At 43.0% G+C, this 22,169-nt stretch overlaps 1 protein-coding gene across 1 annotated transcript in view; it reads right to left on the reverse strand.

Moving 5' to 3' along the window:
- The window catches only part of LOC309601585 (protein Hook homolog 3-like), a gene marked incomplete at its 3' end in the record, with an annotated part of 117,592 nt that overhangs the window by 9,179 nt on the left and 86,244 nt on the right, over nucleotides 1-22,169 (reverse strand). The window contains exons 13-18 of the mRNA XM_082334686.1: nucleotides 16,501-16,588; nucleotides 15,783-15,852; nucleotides 13,349-13,489; nucleotides 11,702-11,789; nucleotides 4,991-5,025; nucleotides 4,182-4,264 (exon numbers count right to left, since the gene is read on the reverse strand). Coding sequence (XP_082190812.1) covers nucleotides 4,182-4,264; nucleotides 4,991-5,025; nucleotides 11,702-11,789; nucleotides 13,349-13,489; nucleotides 15,783-15,852; nucleotides 16,501-16,588 — 505 coding nt within the window. The remainder of the gene's footprint in view (nucleotides 1-4,181; nucleotides 4,265-4,990; nucleotides 5,026-11,701; nucleotides 11,790-13,348; nucleotides 13,490-15,782; nucleotides 15,853-16,500; nucleotides 16,589-22,169) is intronic.

Consider the following 22,169-nt stretch of genomic DNA (forward strand, 5'->3'; position numbering starts at 1 on the left):
ATTGTGGGGTTGCTGAGGGTCAAAGGACAACAGGTGCCAATTCCTACTACAACAGTGCACCAGAGGCACTATCACACCAACCGAGACTCCCTGATTCCCATCCATAAGTTGATTCGTCAACTGGAGAACCAAGGAGTGATCCGCAAGACTCACTCACCTTTTAACAGTCCTATATATATGGCCAGTGTGAAAGTCTAATGGAGAGTGGAGACTAACAGTAGACTATGGGGGCCTAAACGAAGTCATGCCGCCGCTGAGTGCTGCCGTGCCGGACATGCTAGAACTTCAATACGAATTGGAGTCAAAGGCAGCCAAATGGTATGCTACAACTGAAATTGCTAATGCATTCTTATCAATCCCTTTGGCAGCAGAGTGCAGGCCACAGGTGCACACGCACAGGCACTGGTGAGGCCGCACCTCAAGTACTGTGTTCAGTTTTGGGCCCCTCACTCCAAGAAGGACATTGAGATGCTGGAGCACGTCCAAAGAAGGGCAACAAGGCTGGTGAAGGGTCTAGAGCACAAGTCTTATAAGGAGCGGCTGAGGGAGCTGGGGTTGTTTAGCCTGGAGAAGAGAAGGCTGAGGGGAGACCTTATCGCTCTCTACAACTGCCTGAAAGGAGGTTGTAGAGAGGTGGGGGTCAGTCTCTTTTCCCAAGTTAGAAGTCATAGGACGAGAGGAAACGCCCTCAAGTTGCACCAGGGGAGGTTTAGATTGGATATTAGGAAAAACTTCTTCACCGAAAGGGTAGTCAGGCATTGGAACAGGCTGCCCAGGGAAGTGGTTGTGTCACCATCCCTGGAGGTATTTAAAAGACCTGTAGACACGGCGCTTAGGGTCTTTTCCAACCTAAATGATTCTATGATTCTTCTAATGAATATCAAAATGATATTTCAATCTTCCCAGACCATAATGCAATGATAATGCAATGATAAGGTTGAGTGCTTATGGGTAAAGATCAGGGAGAAAGCTAACAAGGCATATATCCTGGTGGGAGTCTGTTATAGACCACCCAATCAAAACGAAGAAACAGATGAAGTATTCTACAAGCCATTGGCTGAAGTCTCACAATCTCTAGCCCTTGTTCTCATGGGGGACTACAACTTACCAGATATCAGCTGGAAATACAACACAGCAGAGAGAAAGCAGTCTCGGAGGTTCCTGGAGTGTGTGGAAGATAACTTCCTGACGCAGCTGGTGAGGGAGCCAACAAGGGGAGGTGCCCCGCTGGACCTGCTGTTTGTGAACAGAGAAGGCCTGGTGGGTGATGTGGTGGTCGGAGGCTGTCTTGGGCTCAGTGACCATGAAATGATAGAGTTTTCGATTCTTGGCGAAGTAGGGAGGGGGGTCAGCAAAACCACTACCTCGGACTTCAGAAAGGCAGACTTTGGCCTGTTCAGGAGCCTGGTTGAGGGAGTCCCTTGGGAAGCAGTCCTGAAGGGCAAAAGAGTCCAGGAAGGCTGGATGTTATTCAAGGAGGAAGTCTTAAAGGCGCAGGAGCAGGCTGTCCCCATGTGCCAAAAGATGAGCAGGCAGGGAAGAAGACCAGCCTGGCTGAACAGAGAGCTTCGGCTGGATCTCAGGAAAAAAAAAAGAGAGCTTACCACCTTTGGAAGAAGGGGCAGGTGACTCAGGAGGACTACAAGGATGTTGTGAGGTTATGCAGGGAGAAAATTAGAAGGGCAAAGGCCCAGCTAGAACTTAAACTGGCCACTGCAGTCAAAGACAACAAAAAATGTTTTTACAAATATATCAGCAACAAAAGGAGGGCCAAGGAGTATCTCCATCCTTTGTTGGATGCGGAGGAAAACATCGCCACCAAGGATGAGGAGAAGGCTGAGGTACTTAATGCCGCCTTTGCCTCAGTCTTTAATAGTCAGAGTGGTTATCCTCAGGGTATTCAGGACCCTGAGCTGGGAGCTGGAGATAGGAAGCAGAATGAAGCCCCAGTTGTCGAAGAGATGGCAGTCACCGACCTGCTCCTCCACCTGGATGCCCACAAGTCTATGAGGCCTGATGGGATCCACCCGAGGATACTGAGGGAGCTGGTGGAGGAGCTTGCCAAGCCACTTTCCATCATTTATCAGCAGTCCTGGTTAACCAGGGAGGTCCCAGCTGACTGGAGGTTAGCAAATGTGACGCCCCTCTACAAGAAGGGTCGGAAGGAGGATCTGGGGAACTAAAGGCCTGTCAGTCTGACCTCAGTGCCAGGGAAGGTCATGGAGCAGATCATTTTGAGTGCCATCACGCGGCACATAAGGGACAGCCAGGGGATCAGGCCCAGACAGCATGGGTTCATGAAGGGCAGGTCCTGCTTCACTAACCTGGTCTCCTTCTGTGACAAGGTGACCCACTTGGTGGATGAGGGGAAGGCTGTGGATGTTGTCTACCTGGACTTTAGTAAGGCCTTTGACACTGTCTCCCACAGCATTCTCCTGGAGAAGCTGGCTGCTCATGGCTTGGATAAGTGCACTCTGCGCTGGGTTAAAAACTGGCTGGACGGCTGAGCCCAGAGAGTGGTGGTGAATGGAGTCAAATCCAGTTGGTGGCCAGTCACGAGTGGTGTTCCCCAGGGCTCAGTGTTGGGGCCAGTTGTGTTTAATATCTTTATCGATGATCTGGATGAGGGGATTGAGTGCACCCTCAGGAAGATTGCAGATGACACCAAGTTGGGTGGAAGTGTCGATCTGCTGGAGGGTAGGAAGGCCCTACAGAGGGACCTGGACAGGCTGGATCGATGGGCTGGGGCCAACTGTATGAGGTTCAACAAGGCTCAGGGCCGGGTCCTGCACTTGGGTCACAACAACCCCAGGCAATGCTACAGACTTGGGGAGGAGTGGCTGGAGAGCTGCCTGGTGGAAAAGGACCTGGGGGTGTTGGTTGACAGCTGGCTGAACATGAGCCAGCAGTGTGCCCAGGTGGCCAAGAGGGCCAATGGCATCCTGGCTTGTATCAGGAATAGTGTGGCCAGCAGGACCAGGGAGGTGATGGTGCCCCTGTACTCGGCACTGGTGAGGCCGCACCTCGAGTACTGTGTTCACTTTTGGGCCCCTCACTACAAGAAGGACATGGAGGGGCTGGAGTGTGTCCAAAGAAGGGCAACAAAGCTGGTGAAGAGTCTGGAGGAGCGGCTGAGGGAGCTGGGGTTGTTTAGCCTGGAGAAGAGGAGGCTGAAGGGAGACCTTATTGCTCTCTACAGCTACCTGAAAGGAGGCTGTAGTGAGGTGGGGGGTCGGTCTCTTCTCCCAAGTAACAAGCGATAGGACAAGAGGAAACGGCCTCAAGTTGCACCAGGGGAGGTTTATGTTGGATATTAGGATTATCTTCACTGAAAGAGTAGTCAGGCATTGGAACAGGCTGCCCAGGGAGGTGGTTGAGTCCCCATCCCTGCAGGTATTTAAAAGACAGGTAGACGTGGTGCTTGAGGACATGGTTTAGTGGTGGACTTGGCAGTGCTAGGTTAACGGTTGGACTTGATGATCTTAAGGGTCTTTTCCAACCTTAAGAATTCTATGAATCTATGATTCTATGATTTCATGAACAGAATTGCTCTGATGCTTCCAAGAGAAGCTGACATTGCTACTTGACGAATGTAAGAGACAATGTATTATTTACCAGGATTAGTCAGTATAAAAAAGGCAAATGCTGGTAGTCATCAGTGATGTACCCTTCAGTCATTTACAACTGGGTGTTGAGGTCTTGTTGTGATATGACCAAAATGGCCCAAAAGCTACATTCTCATTGACCAGTGTCCAAAAACTTTCTCAAGTTATAGCAGAATTTCACTCTGTAATCTGAAAACATATTGATGTAACATATATTGGGAGTTAAAATAACATGGAGACGGCAACAAGGACTTTTAAACGTAAGATGTTAGAAGACATAATACTATTTTCAGAAAACAACAGTTGTGAACAACTGAGTTTAAATGACAGATGATCATTCTTTGCCACGGTGGGCTCTAAAATGTGATCTGCTACATCTCAAGAATTAGTAGCATGGTTTTGGTCATTATAGCTTTCAGAGTAATTAACACCACACATACTGCTACCACTTGAAACATACATTTCGTTTTTCTTACAGCTTTTATAGATATTAAATGACATATTAATTAAAGATCATTCCCTGCATGCAAAACATTTTGCAGTTAAAAGAAATGGAGCGCATATCAGAAAACTCACAACTGTTATTATATCTTGGTTCCAAATCCTCAATAATAGCTCGTTTCTTCTGTAGCTCATTGTTAGCTTCATGGAGCTTCTCACTGTTACAAACCATAGAAGCACATATTATTTTTCCAATACTGTTATCCTCTTGAACGAACATTAAGTGATAAAAAAACCCAAACCATCAAAGTATGGTATATTTCTGGGAGTACAGCTGTCTTCGCTGTGAGGCATGTGGACACATAAGTGGGTCAATGTCTATGGGAACGGTTATAAAACATACTAAAAAGCATTACCATATATGCAGAGTTATAAAACCACAGAGCTCCATTTTCAGCCCAGAATTATATACTTACTTTAGAATTTACAATAAAATGTACAAAGCATGTTTGAAGTGTATAATATCAACAGCTGTGATAAGCTTTGGGAAGAATGGCTTCCCCCCCCAAAGTTATAGAGAGACTATACTTTCTAGTAAGCTTTCTAATTATTGTTTATATTAAAATGTTTTCCTCAGAACAAAATTAATTATTCCTCTTAACTTAAGCTTTACACAGTTTTAAATAAAGTTTTCTAACCACTAGAAAATGGTGGCTCTTTCATAACTCCTTTTAATTTGGCAAAGGCTTTCCATAAGAAATGAAAGTAATGCCTTAATAACAGATTCTCTACATATTCCTGATCTATCTGCATTTCTCTTCTTTATATATCTTCCAAATGCACTATTGCCTTCCCACTGCTGTTAATGGCTAAGCATTTGCTAAGCATATGAAAAGCAGATCATTTCATATGGCAAGCAAAATATGGAAAGCTTTATTACTTACAGATGCTCTTCAAGTTTCTTTTGCAGAAGCAGCGACTAAAATAGGAAGTTAAATGTGTCAGTTATTTTAATATGTTATGGTGCTTAGTATCATTTCAGTTATATTAAAATATATAATTTCGCAATTATAACCAGAACACAGTCATTTAATTTCACCCATTTTTAGGTCATAATTGTATAGCAGTTTTCTGTAGTAGTTGTCCTTTCCTTGATATCTGTGGACTTTCCCAAAATCAGAATGCCTTATAACTTCACAAATATTTTCTTGGAATTGGATCAATATAGGAGAGATCCATTAATGACAAAATTGTATTTCAGTTGTTTTCATTGCTTTGTGATTCAGTACTTTTGTAGATTAGACTCAACAAATTTATTTAAAATTAGATAGTGGAAAATTTGCTTGAAGAGCTGTCCAATGCATCAAAGCAAATTTACATAAAGACTCGAGGTAAAATTCTGTCCCCACAAAAATTAGATGGAGTAGAGTGCCACTGACCAGAGCACAGCAGAAATTTTATCCTCAATTGCTCTGCTTTTCTCTGTTTTCACATCTTTCTTTGCCTACAAATATGAAAATATAATACACCTTATGGTGTTCTGATTTCTGGCTAAGTCATATTTGAATAAGCTCTTGGCAGGGGTGGTGGTAGAGAGCTTCAAAGTAAATTTTAGTTTAATTATAAACTCACTTTATATACAGTGAGCATCTTTTAAAATCAAAACCATAAATGCCTATAAAGTAAAAGTAGTGTTAAGTAAACAGAAAGCCATACTCACAATAGCCTTGAGCAGAAAACCATGCCAGGAAACAGAGATGACATATTAGCATAAAGCAAAAACAGCAACCAACAGAAGAAACTATTTAGTAACTCATGAACAGAAAAGCTTAAAACTATGCATTTTTTTCCAGACATGCACATTTTTTTACTTCTCTGTTCTCATTAACAGTTTCATCCTGTCACATTTTCTGGAGAGTTTAGGAAAGACAGTAAAAATTAACTATACTGTGTTCAAGTATATGAATGCTTTTCCACTTTCACACATATACAAACATCATACTCAAACCAGAATTTCAAAGGAAAGCATTTGATGTTATGAAAACTAATTTTAGCATTGAAGTCCCATTAGTAGCTGTACTGGTTTTGCTAGGATAGAATTAATTTTCTTCATAATAGCTTGTATGGGGCTATGTTTTGGATTTGTGTGGAAAAGAATGTTGATAACACAGGGATGTTTTCATTATTGCTGAGCAGTGCTTACACAGAGCCAAGGCCTTTTCTGCTTCTCACACCACCCCACCAGCGAGTAGGCTGGAGGTGCACAAGAAGTCGGGAGGGGACACAGCCAGGACAGCTGACCCCAACTGACCAAAGGGATATTCCATACCATATGACGTCATGCTCAGCAATATAAAGCTGGGGGAAGAAGAATGAAGGGGGGGTATGTTCGGAGTTATGGCGTTTGTCTTCCCAAGTAACCATTACATGTGATGGAGCCCTGCTTTCCTGGAGATGGCTGAACACCTGCCTGCCGATGGGAAGTAGTGAATGAATTCCTTGTTTTGCTTTGCTTGCGTGTGGGGCTTTTGCTTTACCTATTAAACTGTCTTTATCTCAACCCATGAGTTTTCTCACTTTTACTCTTCTGATTCTCTCCCCCATCCCACTGCGGGGGGGACAGAGCGAGCAGCTGTGTGGTGCTTAGCTGCCTACCCGGGATTAAACCACAACAGTAGCAAAGCAGCAGACAATATGTAGTCTATTGGGCTGCAATCAACATGTAGAGATACATGTATTTTGGTGGAGAGATTCTGAATTGGTGTTATTTTCACATGGTTTAAATAAAAGACATTTAATATGGATATTTAACTCAGAGACTGCCTTTTTGGTTTGCATTTGTCCAGTACCCGTTATAGTGGAGTCCTAGTCTGTGACTGATACTCCAGAGTACTCTCACAATATAAAATAAAATCATCAACAAATTTACTTCATTGTTCTCCCTTTCCATGTTCCTTCAAGAAAAGTTTAAACACAAAGCCAATACAGACAATTTGTATGCAATCCAAGAAAAATTTTTAGCTGGAGTTTAAACACTTCAAAATATATAGTTTTTAATCACATTCCTGGGTAGTGCTGTTTGATTAGTTCAAAGTTGGATTGTCTTTTACACTATGAATAAAGAGGGTAGGAGGTAAAATAACCCAAGTGACCAAGGAGGTAACATAACTCAGTGACTCCACGGAGTTCAAACAGAGTTACCGAACTTTACAGTAGCTATGGACCTGTGGGTTTTGGCCCCTTGCTTTTTTCCTTTTCCAGTTTTTCTAAGAAATATAATAACAAATTACACAGAGGAAGGGACACCCTGTTGGCCTCTCCCAGGGCTGTCCCAGGAGAGCATCAGCCCCATGGTCCAGGCATGGAATCCATCAAGATGAGTCAATGCTGGAGCACCTTTTGGACTGAGGGGGGGTTGCTGTCTAGGGGTATGGGACACATTATGGGGAAGACCATTTTGGGATTGCACAGGACTTATTATGGGATGTTTAGGGGAGGAACCAAAGGCAGGAAAAGGAAGGGGTTTAGGTGATTTGGGGAGGAACAAGTGTGGGAAAATAGAGGGTATGGAGATAAAATGGGCCAGTTGCATGTAAACAGTGGCTGGTCAGTACACTTGTCTGGCCATGCCATGTACCTGATCAGCGCAGTCTGTGTTATTTTATTAAATTCCATTTCCAACTCTTTCCCTGGGTGAGGAACTCTATTCTGTGTGCATGTATGTGCATGGGGATCTGAGTGCCAGTGACTGGAGTCAGACCACAGGTCACAGGGGCTCGTGTGCCTGGGTGCCAGCAACTAGAGAGACCAGAGTGAGTGAAATCAAGTGCCAGCCACTGGAGTGGGACCAGGGGCCAGAGCACCTGCATGCCCATAGTGTCAGCAATTGGAGCAAGTATGGTGGTTGTGTGAGTGAGTGTGTGATTGCTAGCAAATATCAAGCTGGACTAGCCAGTGTGTAGGTGAAGTGACCTGGGAACCAGGAATGTGTGTGCATCTCTAAGGGCGAGACTGGCTATCAGGGGATTAGAGGAGTCCTGGCCACTGCACCAGCAACTGGAGTGGGCCTGCAGCCTCAATGGCTCTTATGTCTGGGTGCCAGCAACTGGGGAGACTGGGATCCAGGGACCAGCTACTGGTCAGACTGAGTGTCTGAGCCCTGCTGCTGAAGGCATACACATTATACATATATACATATATTTGTACTAGTGGACCTCTATCCTGCTCAGCCAGAGAGGGGAGCAGGATGAGGCCATTGGTGCTGTCTGTGTTCATCTGAGTGCTCTGTGTGTCTGTCCATGATATGTGTGGCCAGCCATGTGTATATGTGGTATATACGTGTGCTCTGTGTGTGTGTGCTTACTGGGAATACATCTTCAGCCTCGCTATTGGTTGGACCTGGAGACATGGAGCTGTGGCAGCCTCATCTCTCTCGGGCTGATGCATCTGGCCTGATTTCCCCTAAAAGATTTAACAGGTTGGCCCCTGCTTTGAGTAGGAAGATGGACCAGACATCGAGACCCCTAAAGGTACCTTCCAACTTAAAGTATTTTGTGATTCTACATTTCCTTTTCTGCTCGTTTAAGAGTACATGTAGGCAAATATTCAGAACCCAACAAGATAGGTCCATGGGGCTAGTGCCTATATATATAACTGCTGGTGTGGTCAAATTTATACTGAAGCTAGGAATGCAGCTGGTGCATCATGAGCTTCAGCTCTGCCTGGTACCCACAGCAGGCTGTAGAGTTCCATGTGAAAACCTGTGCTGGCATGTTTTTGGTACTAGCAAAACCAGCTCGGATTATACCTACATCGTCTGTAGTCAGTCCTTTAAGTGCACTGTAGACATATCTTAAATCACTGCCTAAACCAAAGCCTCAAACAGGGCCAGATTTAAAATTACAATAAATAAAGGTATATTTGATTAGACTGAGATTATTTACAATACTCTCCACATCTGAGAATAGCTTTGATAAACACATTGCTCAAAAAGTAAATCACAAAACAAAGCTTTATATGTCAACTGCTGAAAATAACAAAACTCGTGAGAAAAAAAATGACCTGTCTTATCAATAAATGCTTTCTCTGGGTTCCTAAACTATAGAAGTGAAGTTTCATTTTCTGGTACATAAATATAATAGGCTAGGTGCATTTTAAGAAATATAATCAGAAGTTTTCAGGAAAATGTTAAATTTAGCAATATTACAATCAAACTTGTCAAATGGAACTGCTAAAAACTCCTCTGTCTGTATTGACTAATCCTTAATTTCAAGCATATTTAAATGCATTCCTTGACAAGACAGGGCGAAATCCTGATTCCACTGAAGTAAACAGACGTTTTCCTCTTGATTTTCAGTGGCACCATGATTTGCCTTCAGCTCCCACAACTCTTCTTGCCAGAGTGGAGCTGAGAGCAACAAAGATCCCTTTTCCGAGAGACTAGCAGCATGTCAGTAAAGTTGTGTTATTCTTCATGCCAATACCAAAATATCGATGCTCTGATCTCACTGGGCTAACAAGGCAGGAATGTTTATGAGAGCATGAGAAAGGTGGAGACTTAGCTGACTGAATTAGAATCATAGAATCATAGAATCATAGAATCGTTAAGGTTGGAAAAGACCCTTAAGATCATCAAGTCCAACCGTTAACCTAACACTGCCAAGTCCACCACTAAATCATGTCTTTTAAGCACCACGTCTACCCGTCTTTTAAATACCTCCAGGGATGGAGACTCAACCACTTCCCTGGGCAGCCTGGTCCAATGCCTGACTACCCTTTCGGTGAAGAAGTTTTTCCTAATATCCAACCTAAACCTCCCCTGGCGCAGCTTGAGGCCGTTTCCTCTCGTCCTATCGCTTGTTACTAGGGAGAAGAGACCGACCCCCACCTCGCTACAGCCTCCTTTCAGGGAGTTGTAGAGAGCAATAAGGACTCCCCTCAGCCTCCTCTTCTCCAAACTAAACAACCCCAGCTCCCTCAGCTGCTCCTCATAAGACTTGTTCTCTAGACCCTTCACCAGCTTTGTTGCCCTTCTTTGGACATGCTCCAGCACCTCGATGTCCTTCTTGTAGTGAGAGGCCCAAAAGTGAACACAGTACTCGAGGTGCAGCCTCACCAGTGCCAAGTACAGGGGCACTATCACCTCCCTGGTCCTGCTGGCCACACTATTCCTGATACAAGCCAGGATGCCATTGGCCCTCTTGGCCGCCTGAGCACACTGCTGGCTCATGTTCAGCCAGCTGTCGACCAACACCCCCAGGTCCTTTCCTGCCAGGCAGCTCTCCAGCCACTCCTCCCCTAGCCTGTAGCATTGCATGGAGTTGTTGTGACCCAAGTGCAGGACCCGGCACTTAGCCTTGTTGAATCTCATACAGTTGGCCTGGGCCCATCGATCCAGCCTGTCCAGGTCCTTCTGTAGGGCCTTCCTACCCTCCAGCAGATCGACACTTCCACCCAACTCGGTGTCATCTGCAAACTTACTGAGGGTGCACTCAGTCCCCTCATCCATATCATTGATGAAGATGTTTAACAGGACCGGCCCCAATACTGAGCCCTGGGGAAAAACTTACTTAGGCTGTTGCACCACTGAGGAAGCCCTAAGATTTCTCAGCCTTTCGTACATGCATCACAGAATCAATATCAATTGAGTTCATCTTTTTGAGACTTACTACATCAAAATGATAGTGATAGTGTTAGAAATAAGAGTTCCACTCAACTGGACACTATTAAACGGTGCTCCTGTTAAGGATGCCAAAGATCAAAGATTCTGTTGAGTCTGTTTATCACAAAACATGCAAGGAGTATATCCAGATTTTAATCACCCTGAAAAATTTAGTTTTGACCTGTAACCAAGACAGCAAAGAATATCATGGAATGACATAATAGTATAGACCCATTTTAAAATTAATTATAAGTTATTTCTTAAGAGCATTTTTCTTAAGAGCATTTTTCTAAATAAGAAATCACTGCTTTCAGGACAGTTCTATAGCTTCACTCTCAAATAAGGGAGGTGGCAAATAAAATTTTCAGTGGAAGATTAGAATTTGTGTTCCCACACTAATCCTGTGACAATGTCTTTATTTTAAATATTAAAATGTACAGTATCTAGGTATACAGAAATAGAAAATATTGCACTGTGTCAAAGGACTGCTCATTTGATGTTTTTAGTTTTGGCTTGCATGACATCCTGCATTAGAGATACACATTTATATCATCAATTACTGGGTTTCCACTGGCAAGAAAGGTATTTACTACCATGAAGAACAGTTAAACAAAAATACTTTGGGATATTTTGTAAGAAATGGAAAACCAATGTATCCTTTATTTTCTATAAATATCTCTATTCTAATTTCAAATTTTTAAATAATGCTGAGTTTACTACTGGAATAGGCACATTGAAGGGAAAAAAATTATTTAATTCCTTTTCTAAAAAGAAAGTTTATTTTTTTTATTCTAGACAAACATTTCATTTTACATTTCTCATTGAGAAAAATACAGTTTAAATGTAAGGCCATAACAACACATATCAAAAGCTACCAGAAATCTCCATCTGCATTATTTCTTCATGATGTAACAAGCAGGAGATATTATGTAAAGCTGAAAGGTAGGATAATAGCAATTACTTGAACACAAGTTTTACATACATTTCTACTTACATCTTCAGCTTTTGAACCTTGCTCCTGCAAAGACTTCTGTAGTTCTTCAACCTGGGACTGTACTTCTAGCAGTCTCTGATTTACCAGCCTAAGAAATAGATAAAACTTTACTTTTCAAAAACAATGAATTACAACATGATGAAATCCAAGATGTTTAGTGTCCATCATTATCAGGACATCTATGCAAGAGATAAAACACTATTTCTTTATTCAAAATTGCATTGGGTTTATGTGACAAGGTTTTGGTAGTGGGGGGAGGGGGGCTGCAGGGGTGGCATCTGTGAGAAGATGCTAGAGGCTATCCTGTGCTGGACACAGCTGGTTCCAGCTGGCTCTGCAATGGACCCACCAGTGGTCAAAGCTGAGCCAATCAGAGAAGCTGGTGGCACCTCTGAGAAAACATATTTAAGAAAGGGCAAAACACTGCCTGAGAGTGAGGAGTGAGGAAAAAAGTGTGAGAAACAATCCTGGAGACACCAAGGTCAGAGAAGAAGGAGGGAGAGGAGGTGCTCCAGGTGTCAGAGAAGAGGTTCCCCTGCAGCTAGTGGAAAGGACCACAGTGCACCAGGTATTCCATGCAGCCTGTGGAGAGGACCATGCCGGAACAGATATGCACGCTGCAGCCCATGAAGGACCCCATGCCAGAGCAGGTGAATATTCCCTGAAGGACCTGTGGCACAGGAGACATGGGGAATGCAGGGTTGCAGTCAGTCCATAACAGTTGCTCTCGGCTGCTCCTTTCTCCTGACACTTTTTCCCTGCTCCAGCATGAGTCCTTTCACAGGCTGCAGTCCTTCAGGAAATATCCAACTGCTCCAGCATGAGGTCCTCCATCGGCTGCAGGGGAATCTCTGCTCCAATGCCTGGAGCACCTTCTTCTTCTCTGACCTTGGTGTTCGCACTGCTGTTTCTCACTCTTTTCTCTCTTCCTCTGCATGTCTGGTGTTTTTGCCCTTTCTTAAATATGTTTTTACAAAGATACCATCAACTTTGCTGATTGGCTCAGCTTTGGCCTGTGGTGGGTCTGCTGCAGAGCCAGCTGAAACTGGCTGTTACTGGTCTAAAATTCTTTCTGCCGACTTCGTCCTCACTGATCACAGTATTCTGTGGATGAAGCAAGACAGCTAAAACCTACTGCATACTACAGTAAGATAAAATTCAGTACATAAAATCATAGAAAAGTTTTTATCACCCTAAACTTTCATAAAATACTCAGTTTTACAAAATCTAGATCATTTTGACAGCAGCTCTAACACCTGTGAACATACTTTTAAAGAACAAAATAGGAAACAGAAGGGAAGATGGAAAATATACAGGGAATGAATGGGTAGTAGGGAAGATAAGGGATTCTTTTTGTTACACTTGCTTTACAGAAGGAGAAGCTGAAGTAATACATGGTTCCTTTTGTGAGCCTTTGCATCATTCCAATTGCAATCTATTACAGAATTCTTCAGCCCACACTGCAGTATCCAGATACTGGAACAGCATTGAATGACTGAGTAGACTCACAGGCTGGTTGAGATACTTTTTGATAGGGCTAACCACATTTTTTTACATGAGAAACTTGGCCCTGACAACAGTCTGCTAAGACAGACGTGTACGAAATTGTTAGGAAAGTCACTGGAACAGAGAACAATACTTCCTTACCTGTTCTCTGTCTCCAATTCATTCTTCCGTAAATTTGTACCATCGAGCAAGCTCTGCAACAAGGTGATCTTTTCATTGTCAGAACCTTCTTGGTTCAGCTTTAACATCTTGTTCTCATGCTGAAGGCGAATGAGTTTCTCCCTAAACAAATAAAACCTACTAGAAGAAGCTTACCATTCTCTATAAAGAATAAAACAGTTTACCACAGGATGTGTAAAGATAACATAAAGATCTTCACCAGTTTTAGAAATAGATGAAACTACAATTGACTCTTGATGTCCAAATTCAAACTTGATTAAAGAAGTTGCAATTGTACAAAACACAGAAGAGGAACATTGCCTGAGGACCCAGATTAGATCTGAGAACAAGGTCAGAGAGACTGATGGGTAATAAGCAGAGCTGGGTATCAGGGTATCAAAGGATACAGGTTGTAAACTTAGCTATCAATAAACTACTGCATGAACTCAGGCAAGTCACTTCCCTCCTCTTGGTCTTCCCCCCCACAGCCCCCATGAATGTCACTGTATTGAGTCTGGCTGCAATGGAGTTAACTGTATTCATACAAGCCCATATGGTGCTGTGTTTTGGATTTGTGGCTAAAACAGTGTTGATAAAACACTAATATTTTGGCTATTGCTGGACAGTGCTTGCACAGAGTCAAGGTTTTCTTTTTTTCCCACTCTGCTCCAGCCCAGCGAGTAAGCTGGGAGTGGGCAAGAGGCTGGGAGAGGACACAGCTGGGACAGTTGACCTGAATTGGACAAAGGGATATTCCATACCATATAACATCATGATCAGCAATAAAAACTGGGGTAGAGGAAGAAGGGGGTGGGGGGCTTTTTTTTGGCTTCCAAGGTGGCCATTGTTTGGAGACTGGCTGGGCATCGGTCTGCTTCTGGGAGGTGGTAAGTGATTGCCTTTGCATCACTTGGGGTTTTTTTTCCCTCTTTCCTTCACCTATTAAACTGTCTTTATCTTGACCCATGAGTTTTCTTGCTTTTGCTTGTCCCTTTGGGGCGGGGCAGGGGACAGTGAGCGAGCAACTGTGTGGGTGCTTAGCTGCTGCCCAGGGTCAACCCACAACAGTCACTTAACTTGTTTATTTAGAACAAGTCCAATCAACAGCCCATAGACTGAATCCACCTTGTGAAAGAAACACTTTCACCCAGTCTGCAATTTTTCTCTATGGGATGAGAAAAGATGGTTGAACAGAAAATCTTGTCTGAATGGCCAGATACTCTTTTTGCTACCTTACAGTGGAGAGACCCAAACTGTTGTCATGGAGAAGATAGGAGAGCAGCAGTAGTTGTTCCTATGGGTGGGAGCCAGGAGACAGGTCTCCTGCAACCTTCACACTGCATTGGAAGCAGTGGCAGCAGCCCAGCTCTGTAGATCAGGAAGCAGCAGTCTTCCCAGCTCAACCACTGCTACTATCCATCTTTCTGAAGTAAGCAAGGAGGCCGAGTTTAGCACCTCCAGACAGCCAGCATAGATGTATGATAGTCTGAAACCCAGCTTCTGGAGCTGCTGAAGGTAGAGGCAGTGAATTCTACATGGTCATGCCTGGGTATTTACAGCATTTAGGATCCTGTTCTCTCTTATGCAAATCATTTGAATGTTCATGCAATGACCCCCTACTTTTGTAGTACTGCCTCAAAGCATTACTCTCCTTCTCTGCTGCTAGAGAACAAAACTGAAAGGAACTACTCTTGTAGCAATGCACAGCAATGCAGCTGGAAGAGAAACAACTTGTTTCTGTTATTACTTACCTAGCAAGATATCCTTTAAATACTCTAAAAAGTTTCTTGAACCCATATGCAGCTTTCCAAATGTTGAAATAGTTGTATCAACATTTGCAGAGGAAAAAATGAGGTCCTAAAGAGCTTGCAGACTTCCGAGATGTGAGTGGCCCTTAATGACTTCAAGTTACAGTGATACCAGGCACTCTGGCAAGGCTCAACACAGACTGCATTATCTTAAACCATAGTGATTTTCAGTCCTGTCCCTTCTCTTTCTTTCTAATAGTGCATGGCTGTTCTAATGCCATGATGCAAATGCATTTTAAAATCTATTCTTCATTTTGACAATTTTAATGTTTTTTCCCCATACAATAACAATATATCCCATTGTTACAAATATTTTTGTCTGTTAAAGCACGTAAGAAGTTGCAATTGTATGAATTCTTTGCAGGAAGAGAAACCCAACTTGAGGATGAAGGGTTTCTTTGTTTCTCCTTTTGAAACAAGACAAACTTGAGAGAGGTCAAGTGAATCTTGTCTATAAGTATAAAGGGTGCTGTTGTATGGAAATCCAAAGGGAAGGAGAAGAACAAACACAAATCTTAGAATTTTTCAAACACTCAAAACCAGATGGGAACAGTCATTTATGTGCGCATCCTAAGGCTTAGGCAGAATAAAAATATGAGTTAACTTACTTGATTTCAGGAGTAACAATTTCCACTGCTAGACTGTCTGAAGGTTCATGGCTTCCCAGGGGCATCAGTGCTGTGTCAGGAAAAGAAAGAGATATAAAGTTTACCAGGAAGAACAGTAACTTTCTTTTAAAAGACCAGGAATAAACTTTGTTCTACAAGTTGATAGATTTAGAGGAATGCTCTTGAGTAATTGGGAAATAATACAAATGTCAGGCCTCTAGCAAGAAGGAAAGACAAGCACAACACACTTCGGAGAACAATCACTGTTCCTATTTTCACTCATTCTGGAGAAATGATTTTATGGTGGATGGTTTACTGATTGGTTTATATAAGAATTAAAAACCTGTGTAATGTAACACATGGAAATAAATTGCAGCATGTGAACAATCATGTAAGCATCAGGAAATTGTTACATAATATTCTTTGGAGATGAGAGAGATGTTGAGCATGACTATTCAGAAATCAAATTCCTGGGGTAAGGAGAAACATTTTCTAAAACTGCCATATTTGGGAAGAGACAAAACATGAAAGATTTCAGTCAAACTGAAAGTTTCATGAGTTCATATGCATTTGAAAACAAAGTAATACCAAAAGTGGTTTTTGAGTTTAGCTGAATTTTAGGTTTATTATCTGCTAATTAAAGACATATCCAGTATTCTCCGGAAGACCTCTGTGCACTTTAGAAAAGATATATTTAATCTCCTTTTTTGTCTCTTACCTGTAGTGGTGAGTTGACCCTCCTGTGCTTGTACACATTGGAGCTCTTCGATAGTTTCTTTTAAGGAATCTCTTTCTGCTCTTAATCTCTGAATAATAGGAACAACAATAATATTAGTCTTGGCACTACAAATCCATCCTTAACACTAAGTGGAGTGCCACAAGGCATAGCATCAGCACTTAAAAAAGAATTTATATGCAACTCAAGAGATGATTTTCATGTCAAGGCATATCAACTTATTCCAGAATAGAATAAAAATCAACTACTTCCTGGAAACAGCAATTCTTTAAGAAGGTTTGCTGCTGCACGTTATACTTGTTGGGCTAAAGATATCAGAATATAAGCTTACAAAATCACAGAATAACAGAATCACAGAATGGTTAAGGTTGGAAGGGACATCTGGAGGTCATCTGGTCTAATGCCCCTGATCAAGCAGGGCCACTTAGAGCCGGTTACCCAGGACCATGTCCGGACGGCTTCTGAACATCTCCAAGTATGGAGATTACACAACCTCTCTGGGCAACCTGTTCCAGTGCTCAGTCATCCTCACAGTAAAAAAGTGTTTCCTGATGTTCAGACGGAACCTCCTTTGTTTCAGTTTGTGTCCATTGCCTCTTGTCCTGTCACTGGGCACCACTGAAAAGAGCCTGGCTCCACCTTGTTTTCACCCTCCCTTCAGGTATTTATATACATTGATGAGACCGATCCTCCCCGAGCCTTCTCTTCTCTAGGCTAAACAGTCCCAGCTCTCTCAGCCTTTCCTCATAGGAGAGATGCTCCAGTCCCTTAATCATCTTTGTGGCCCTTCGTTGGACTCTCCAGTAGCTCCATATCTCTCTTGTACTGAGGAGCCCAGAACTGGACACAGGACTCCAGGTGTGGCCTCACCAGGGCTGAATAAAGAGGAAGGATCACCTCCCTCGACCTGCTAGCAACACTCCTCCTAATGCAGCCCAGGATACCATTTACCCTTTTTGCTGCTGCCAGGTGCCCACCAAGCCACTCTATGACTCCTCTCCTCAGCAAGAAAGGGGGGAGAAAATAAGGTTAAGAACTCATGGGTTGAGATAAAGGCAGTTTAATAAGAAAAGCAAAGGCTGTGCACAGAAGCAAAGGAAACAAACAAACAAAAATTATTCTCCTCTTCCCATCAGCAGGCAATGTCCAGCCACTTCCTGAGAAGTAGGGCCTCTGTATGCATAGTGGATGCTTCAGAAGACAAACGCCTTAAATAACGAATGCCCCCTCCTCCTCCTCCTTTCCTGTAGCTTTTATTGCTGAACATGACGTCATATGGTATGGCATATAGCTTTGGTCAGTTGGGGTCAGCTGTCCCATCTATGTCCCCTCCCAACCTCGTGCCCACTGTCCTGGTTTCAGCTGGGATAGAGTTAATTTTCTTCCTAGTAGCTGGTATAGTGCTGTGTTTTGGATTTAGGATGAGAATAATGTTGATAACACACTGATGTTTTAGTTGTTGCTCAGTAGTGCTTACACCAGTCAAGGACTTTTCAGCTTCTCGTGCCCTGCCGGGTGCACAAGAAGATGGGAGGGGGCACAGCCAGGACAGCTGACCCAGACTGGCCCAAGGGCTTTTCCATACCATATGATGTCATGCTCAGTATATAAACTGGGGCATGCCCACTATATTGAGGTTGAACCAACAGTTAAACCAGAATTAACCAGACAACAGAATTAATTGAGTAACAATTAATCAAACAATTAATCAACCTACCTACAAGGCCCCATCCCACCATGTCTCCATGATCCCAACAAGATTGTAGCCCTGCAACTACACACAGTTCTCTGACTCCTCATGTTTATTCCCCATGCTGCATGCATTAGTGTACAGGCACTTCAGAGAGGCATCAAGGCATGTTGACATCCTAGAAATTGTTTGAGGGATTTCTCCATAATGGGGCCTTTTAGGCACTTCCTTGCTTACATACAAGTGCTGGAGGTGACCCCGCTTAAGCCCCATTTTGTTGATTTTGTGTTCCATTCCTGTCACAAATCAAGCTATTAATGATGCAAACTTCAGGTACCAGATAGCAAACAGCATCCATTGGGAACACTCACCTGTTTTCCCCTCACACATAGTTGGCTCCAAGGGAAAAGCAAGTGAGCTAAAATACCATAGGCTACTTTTCCTTTACCAAGGAAAGCAAGATTCAGTAGACAAGAGGAGGGAAATGTAAGGTAGCTGGGGGATATACAGAGTCAACACAACAGATGAACTACAGTTACTTGACACTGTTGCTTTTCCAACAGTGGGAGGTTAGACAGCAGTTCCACTTCCTCCTCCTGATGTGTGTCACTGGCTTTGCCATCATCTGAGCATTTCAGAGATGGAAGGAAACTAGTTGTTTCAGGCTCAGTCCAAAGACCATCCTCGAGTGTAGATACGTTGACTCTTTTGTAGTGTCAGGCCCGTATGCTCCCATTTGCCAGTAAGGCAAAGGAAAAGAAGCTACAGGTAGCACCAGGTTAGTAGCCCAAAAGGATCCCAAGACTCCAACATAAGAGAAGAGGGTGACAATTTATGTAAAAATCAAAGCAGTAGTCTGCTCTAGAACTAGGATGCGTCCCATGTCACTAAGAGTTCTAGGACAGCCCTTAGCTCTGTGTAGGTACAGAGCTGTGTTGGCTGGTAGCTGTTCACACCAGACACAAGTCAACCCAAATGGATTCAGGACTTGTGATCCCTTTGGCAAACAGCACTTTGGTGAGGTGCATCAGGGGCTTCTGTTGTCTGATTAATCATTAATCAATTAATTCTGTTGTCTGGTTAATTCTGGTTTAACTGTTGGTTCAACCTCAATATAGTGGGCATGCTGATTGATTGTATGAACAGCCATTTCACAAAACCCTTAGATTCTAAAGCTTGGATTGGTTTTACCATTGCAGTAAAAAGAGTCACTCAGCAGGGAACACTGCAGAGTTTGATACTGGCAGCCAGAAAATACCTTGAAGTTGATTATTGGAAAGCAAGTATATTTTAAACCTGAAAGATCACAAGAGAAACAGGCAGCTGCGAACTTGAAATGTCAGGTAGTAGAAAGAGAACAGTAACAGATATAGAAAAGAAGTACTTTGAGGAACAAAAAAAGCACTAGGGCTGCAATCAGTGGTAGAAGTGCTTGTGGCAGGTACTGAAGAAAAAGTTAACTCATCAAATTGCATGGGTATCTATCAGCCAACACAACATATATAGAAAATTCCAAGACAGATTTTTATTAAAGATAGCAATCACATACTATCATACTCTGACAGAACAGACACAAGGACAAAAATGGGTTCAACAGCTAACTCTAATTGACAAGATATCACAACGTAACTTGTTATCTGTGATGGGCAATTTTAGTCATAGAAGCATAGAATGGTTTGGGTTGGAAGGGACCTTTAAAGATCATCCAGTCCAACCCCCCTGCCATGGGCAGGGACATCTACAACTAGATCAGGCCTCTCAAAGCCCCCTCCATCCTGACCTTGAACACTTCCAGGGATGGGGCATCCAAAACTTGTCTGGGCAACCTGTTACAAGGTCTCACCACCCTCATCGTAAAAAAAATTTCTTCCTTATATCCATTCTAAAGCTATCCTCTTTCAGTTTAAAACCCTTGCCCTGTCACTACAGGTCTTGGTAAAAAGTCTCTCTCCGTCTTTCTTATAAGCCCCCTTTAAGTATTGAAAGGTCACAATAAGGTCTCCCTGGAGCCTTCTCTTCTCCAGGCTGAACAACCCCACCTCTCTCAGCCTTTCTTCATAGGAGAGGTGTTCCAGCCCTCTGATCATTTTTGTGGCCCTCCTCTGCACCTGCTCCAACAGGTCCATGTCCTTCCTGTGCTGGGGACCCCAGAGCTGGATGCAGTACTCCAGGTGGGGTCTCACCAGAGCAGAGTAGAGGGGCAGAATCACCTCCCTCGACCTGCTGGCCACGCTTCTTTTGATGCAGCCCAGGATACGGTTGGCTTTCTGGGCTGCAAGCGCACATTGCCGGCTCACATCCAATTTTTCATCCACCAGTATATCCCCAAGTCTTTTCCGCAGGGCTGCTCTCAATCCCTTCATCCCCTAGTCTGTATTGATAGTGGGGATTGCCCCGACCCAGGTGCAGGACCTTGCTCTTGGCCTTGTTGAACCTCATGAGGTTCACACAGGGCCACCTCTCCAGACTGTCAAGGTCCCTCTGGATGGCATCCCTTCCCTCTAGTGAATCAACTGCACCACTCAGCTTGGTGTCATCTGCAAACCTTCTGAGGGTGCACTCAATCCCAGTATCTATGTCATTGATGCCACATTAAGATGTGACAATCAAGAAATAGAAAGAATAATGGGATTGAGAAAGAATAATAGGTTAAGAATCACTAACCAAAACACTGAGAGACTACTTTAGCTATGATATAGTTTTTACAGACACCTATTCACTCAAAAGAATGCATTAAAAACAAGCAACCCCAAAACAACACTTCTTGCCAGGTGGCAAAACAGAAAACCGTATCTGCAATGACTTGAAATGCAGGTCCTTCATACAAGATGAAAGGGTTTCCACCAAGCAACAGGTAAGCCAAAACTACAAACTTCCCCTGAAATCTGGGATGGGGGTTGGGGGGGAGAGGAGAAAACACAACACAACCTGGTAAAAAACAGGAAAGAAAAGCAAAGCAAGAAATGAACAAGATTACTGTGAGCCATTCCAATTTGAGAGTGAGGAGCAGAAGAAAGTAATGACAAGGACAGGTATCCATAGTATTTAGTAAATTTGGCAATGTACAGAAATCTAAGACCTATGAGCAGAATATAACTGAGAATTTTCAGCTCAAGTGCTACCCAATTGCAAGACCTGGAAATTTATTAAAGGTTAGACAGGATATCTTCAGGAAAGTGTCTACAAAGATTCTGCTTGAAGGAAAGACAGACTTATGCTTCAAATAAGCCTGAGCAATTGCTAACTGAAAGTGTTGGCCATGTTTCATGTGGTACTTTAAAGCGCCAATATACAGACTCCAAAAATATCCACAAACAGAAACCAGCTGGCAAAGAAACTAGAGTATGCCAGAGAAGCATGGAGGATCATTCTTGGCAAGAGAGGGCAAGAGGAATCAACCTCAGTCTGTTGGTGGCTTAGAGAGGAAGATAATAAACTGGTATCTATACCGCATATCCATGATGACACCAGAAACTAAATCAGTGATCACAAGAGAAAGGGGAAAGCACAATAGAGGACACATCCTTCTACAAGATTCCTAAACCTCTTGCTACAGAGGCCTCAATTTCACAAAGAGAAACACGCAGATGCTACCTCAAGGAACATTACTTTGGAAAAAAAAAACAACTTCTGAGTTCAGTTCTAGGGAGATACTGCAAAAAACCTACTTTAAATAGTTTTTCAGAATACATTACAATTATCTTTGGCATTTATTATCCTTTTCATGGTGAATGGTCAAGAAACAACTGCAGACACTATATGTGAGGGCTTTTCCTCTTGAAAATCTGTTGCATATATTTTAATACAGTCACTTTATCCCATGCAATATAATCATTAAGTTTAAAAATGTATTTGCACACAAACATTAGAAAATTTTAAGTGGAAAATAAAAGTTATGAATTCAAAAAGCTCAATGTAAAAGCTTTTTTTGATAACCATAGGTCTGTGTAATAAAGGAAAA

This window comes from Platalea leucorodia, assembly GCF_965183815.1.
Source record: "Platalea leucorodia genome assembly, chromosome: W".
Classification (NCBI taxonomy): Eukaryota; Metazoa; Chordata; class Aves; order Pelecaniformes; family Threskiornithidae; genus Platalea; species Platalea leucorodia.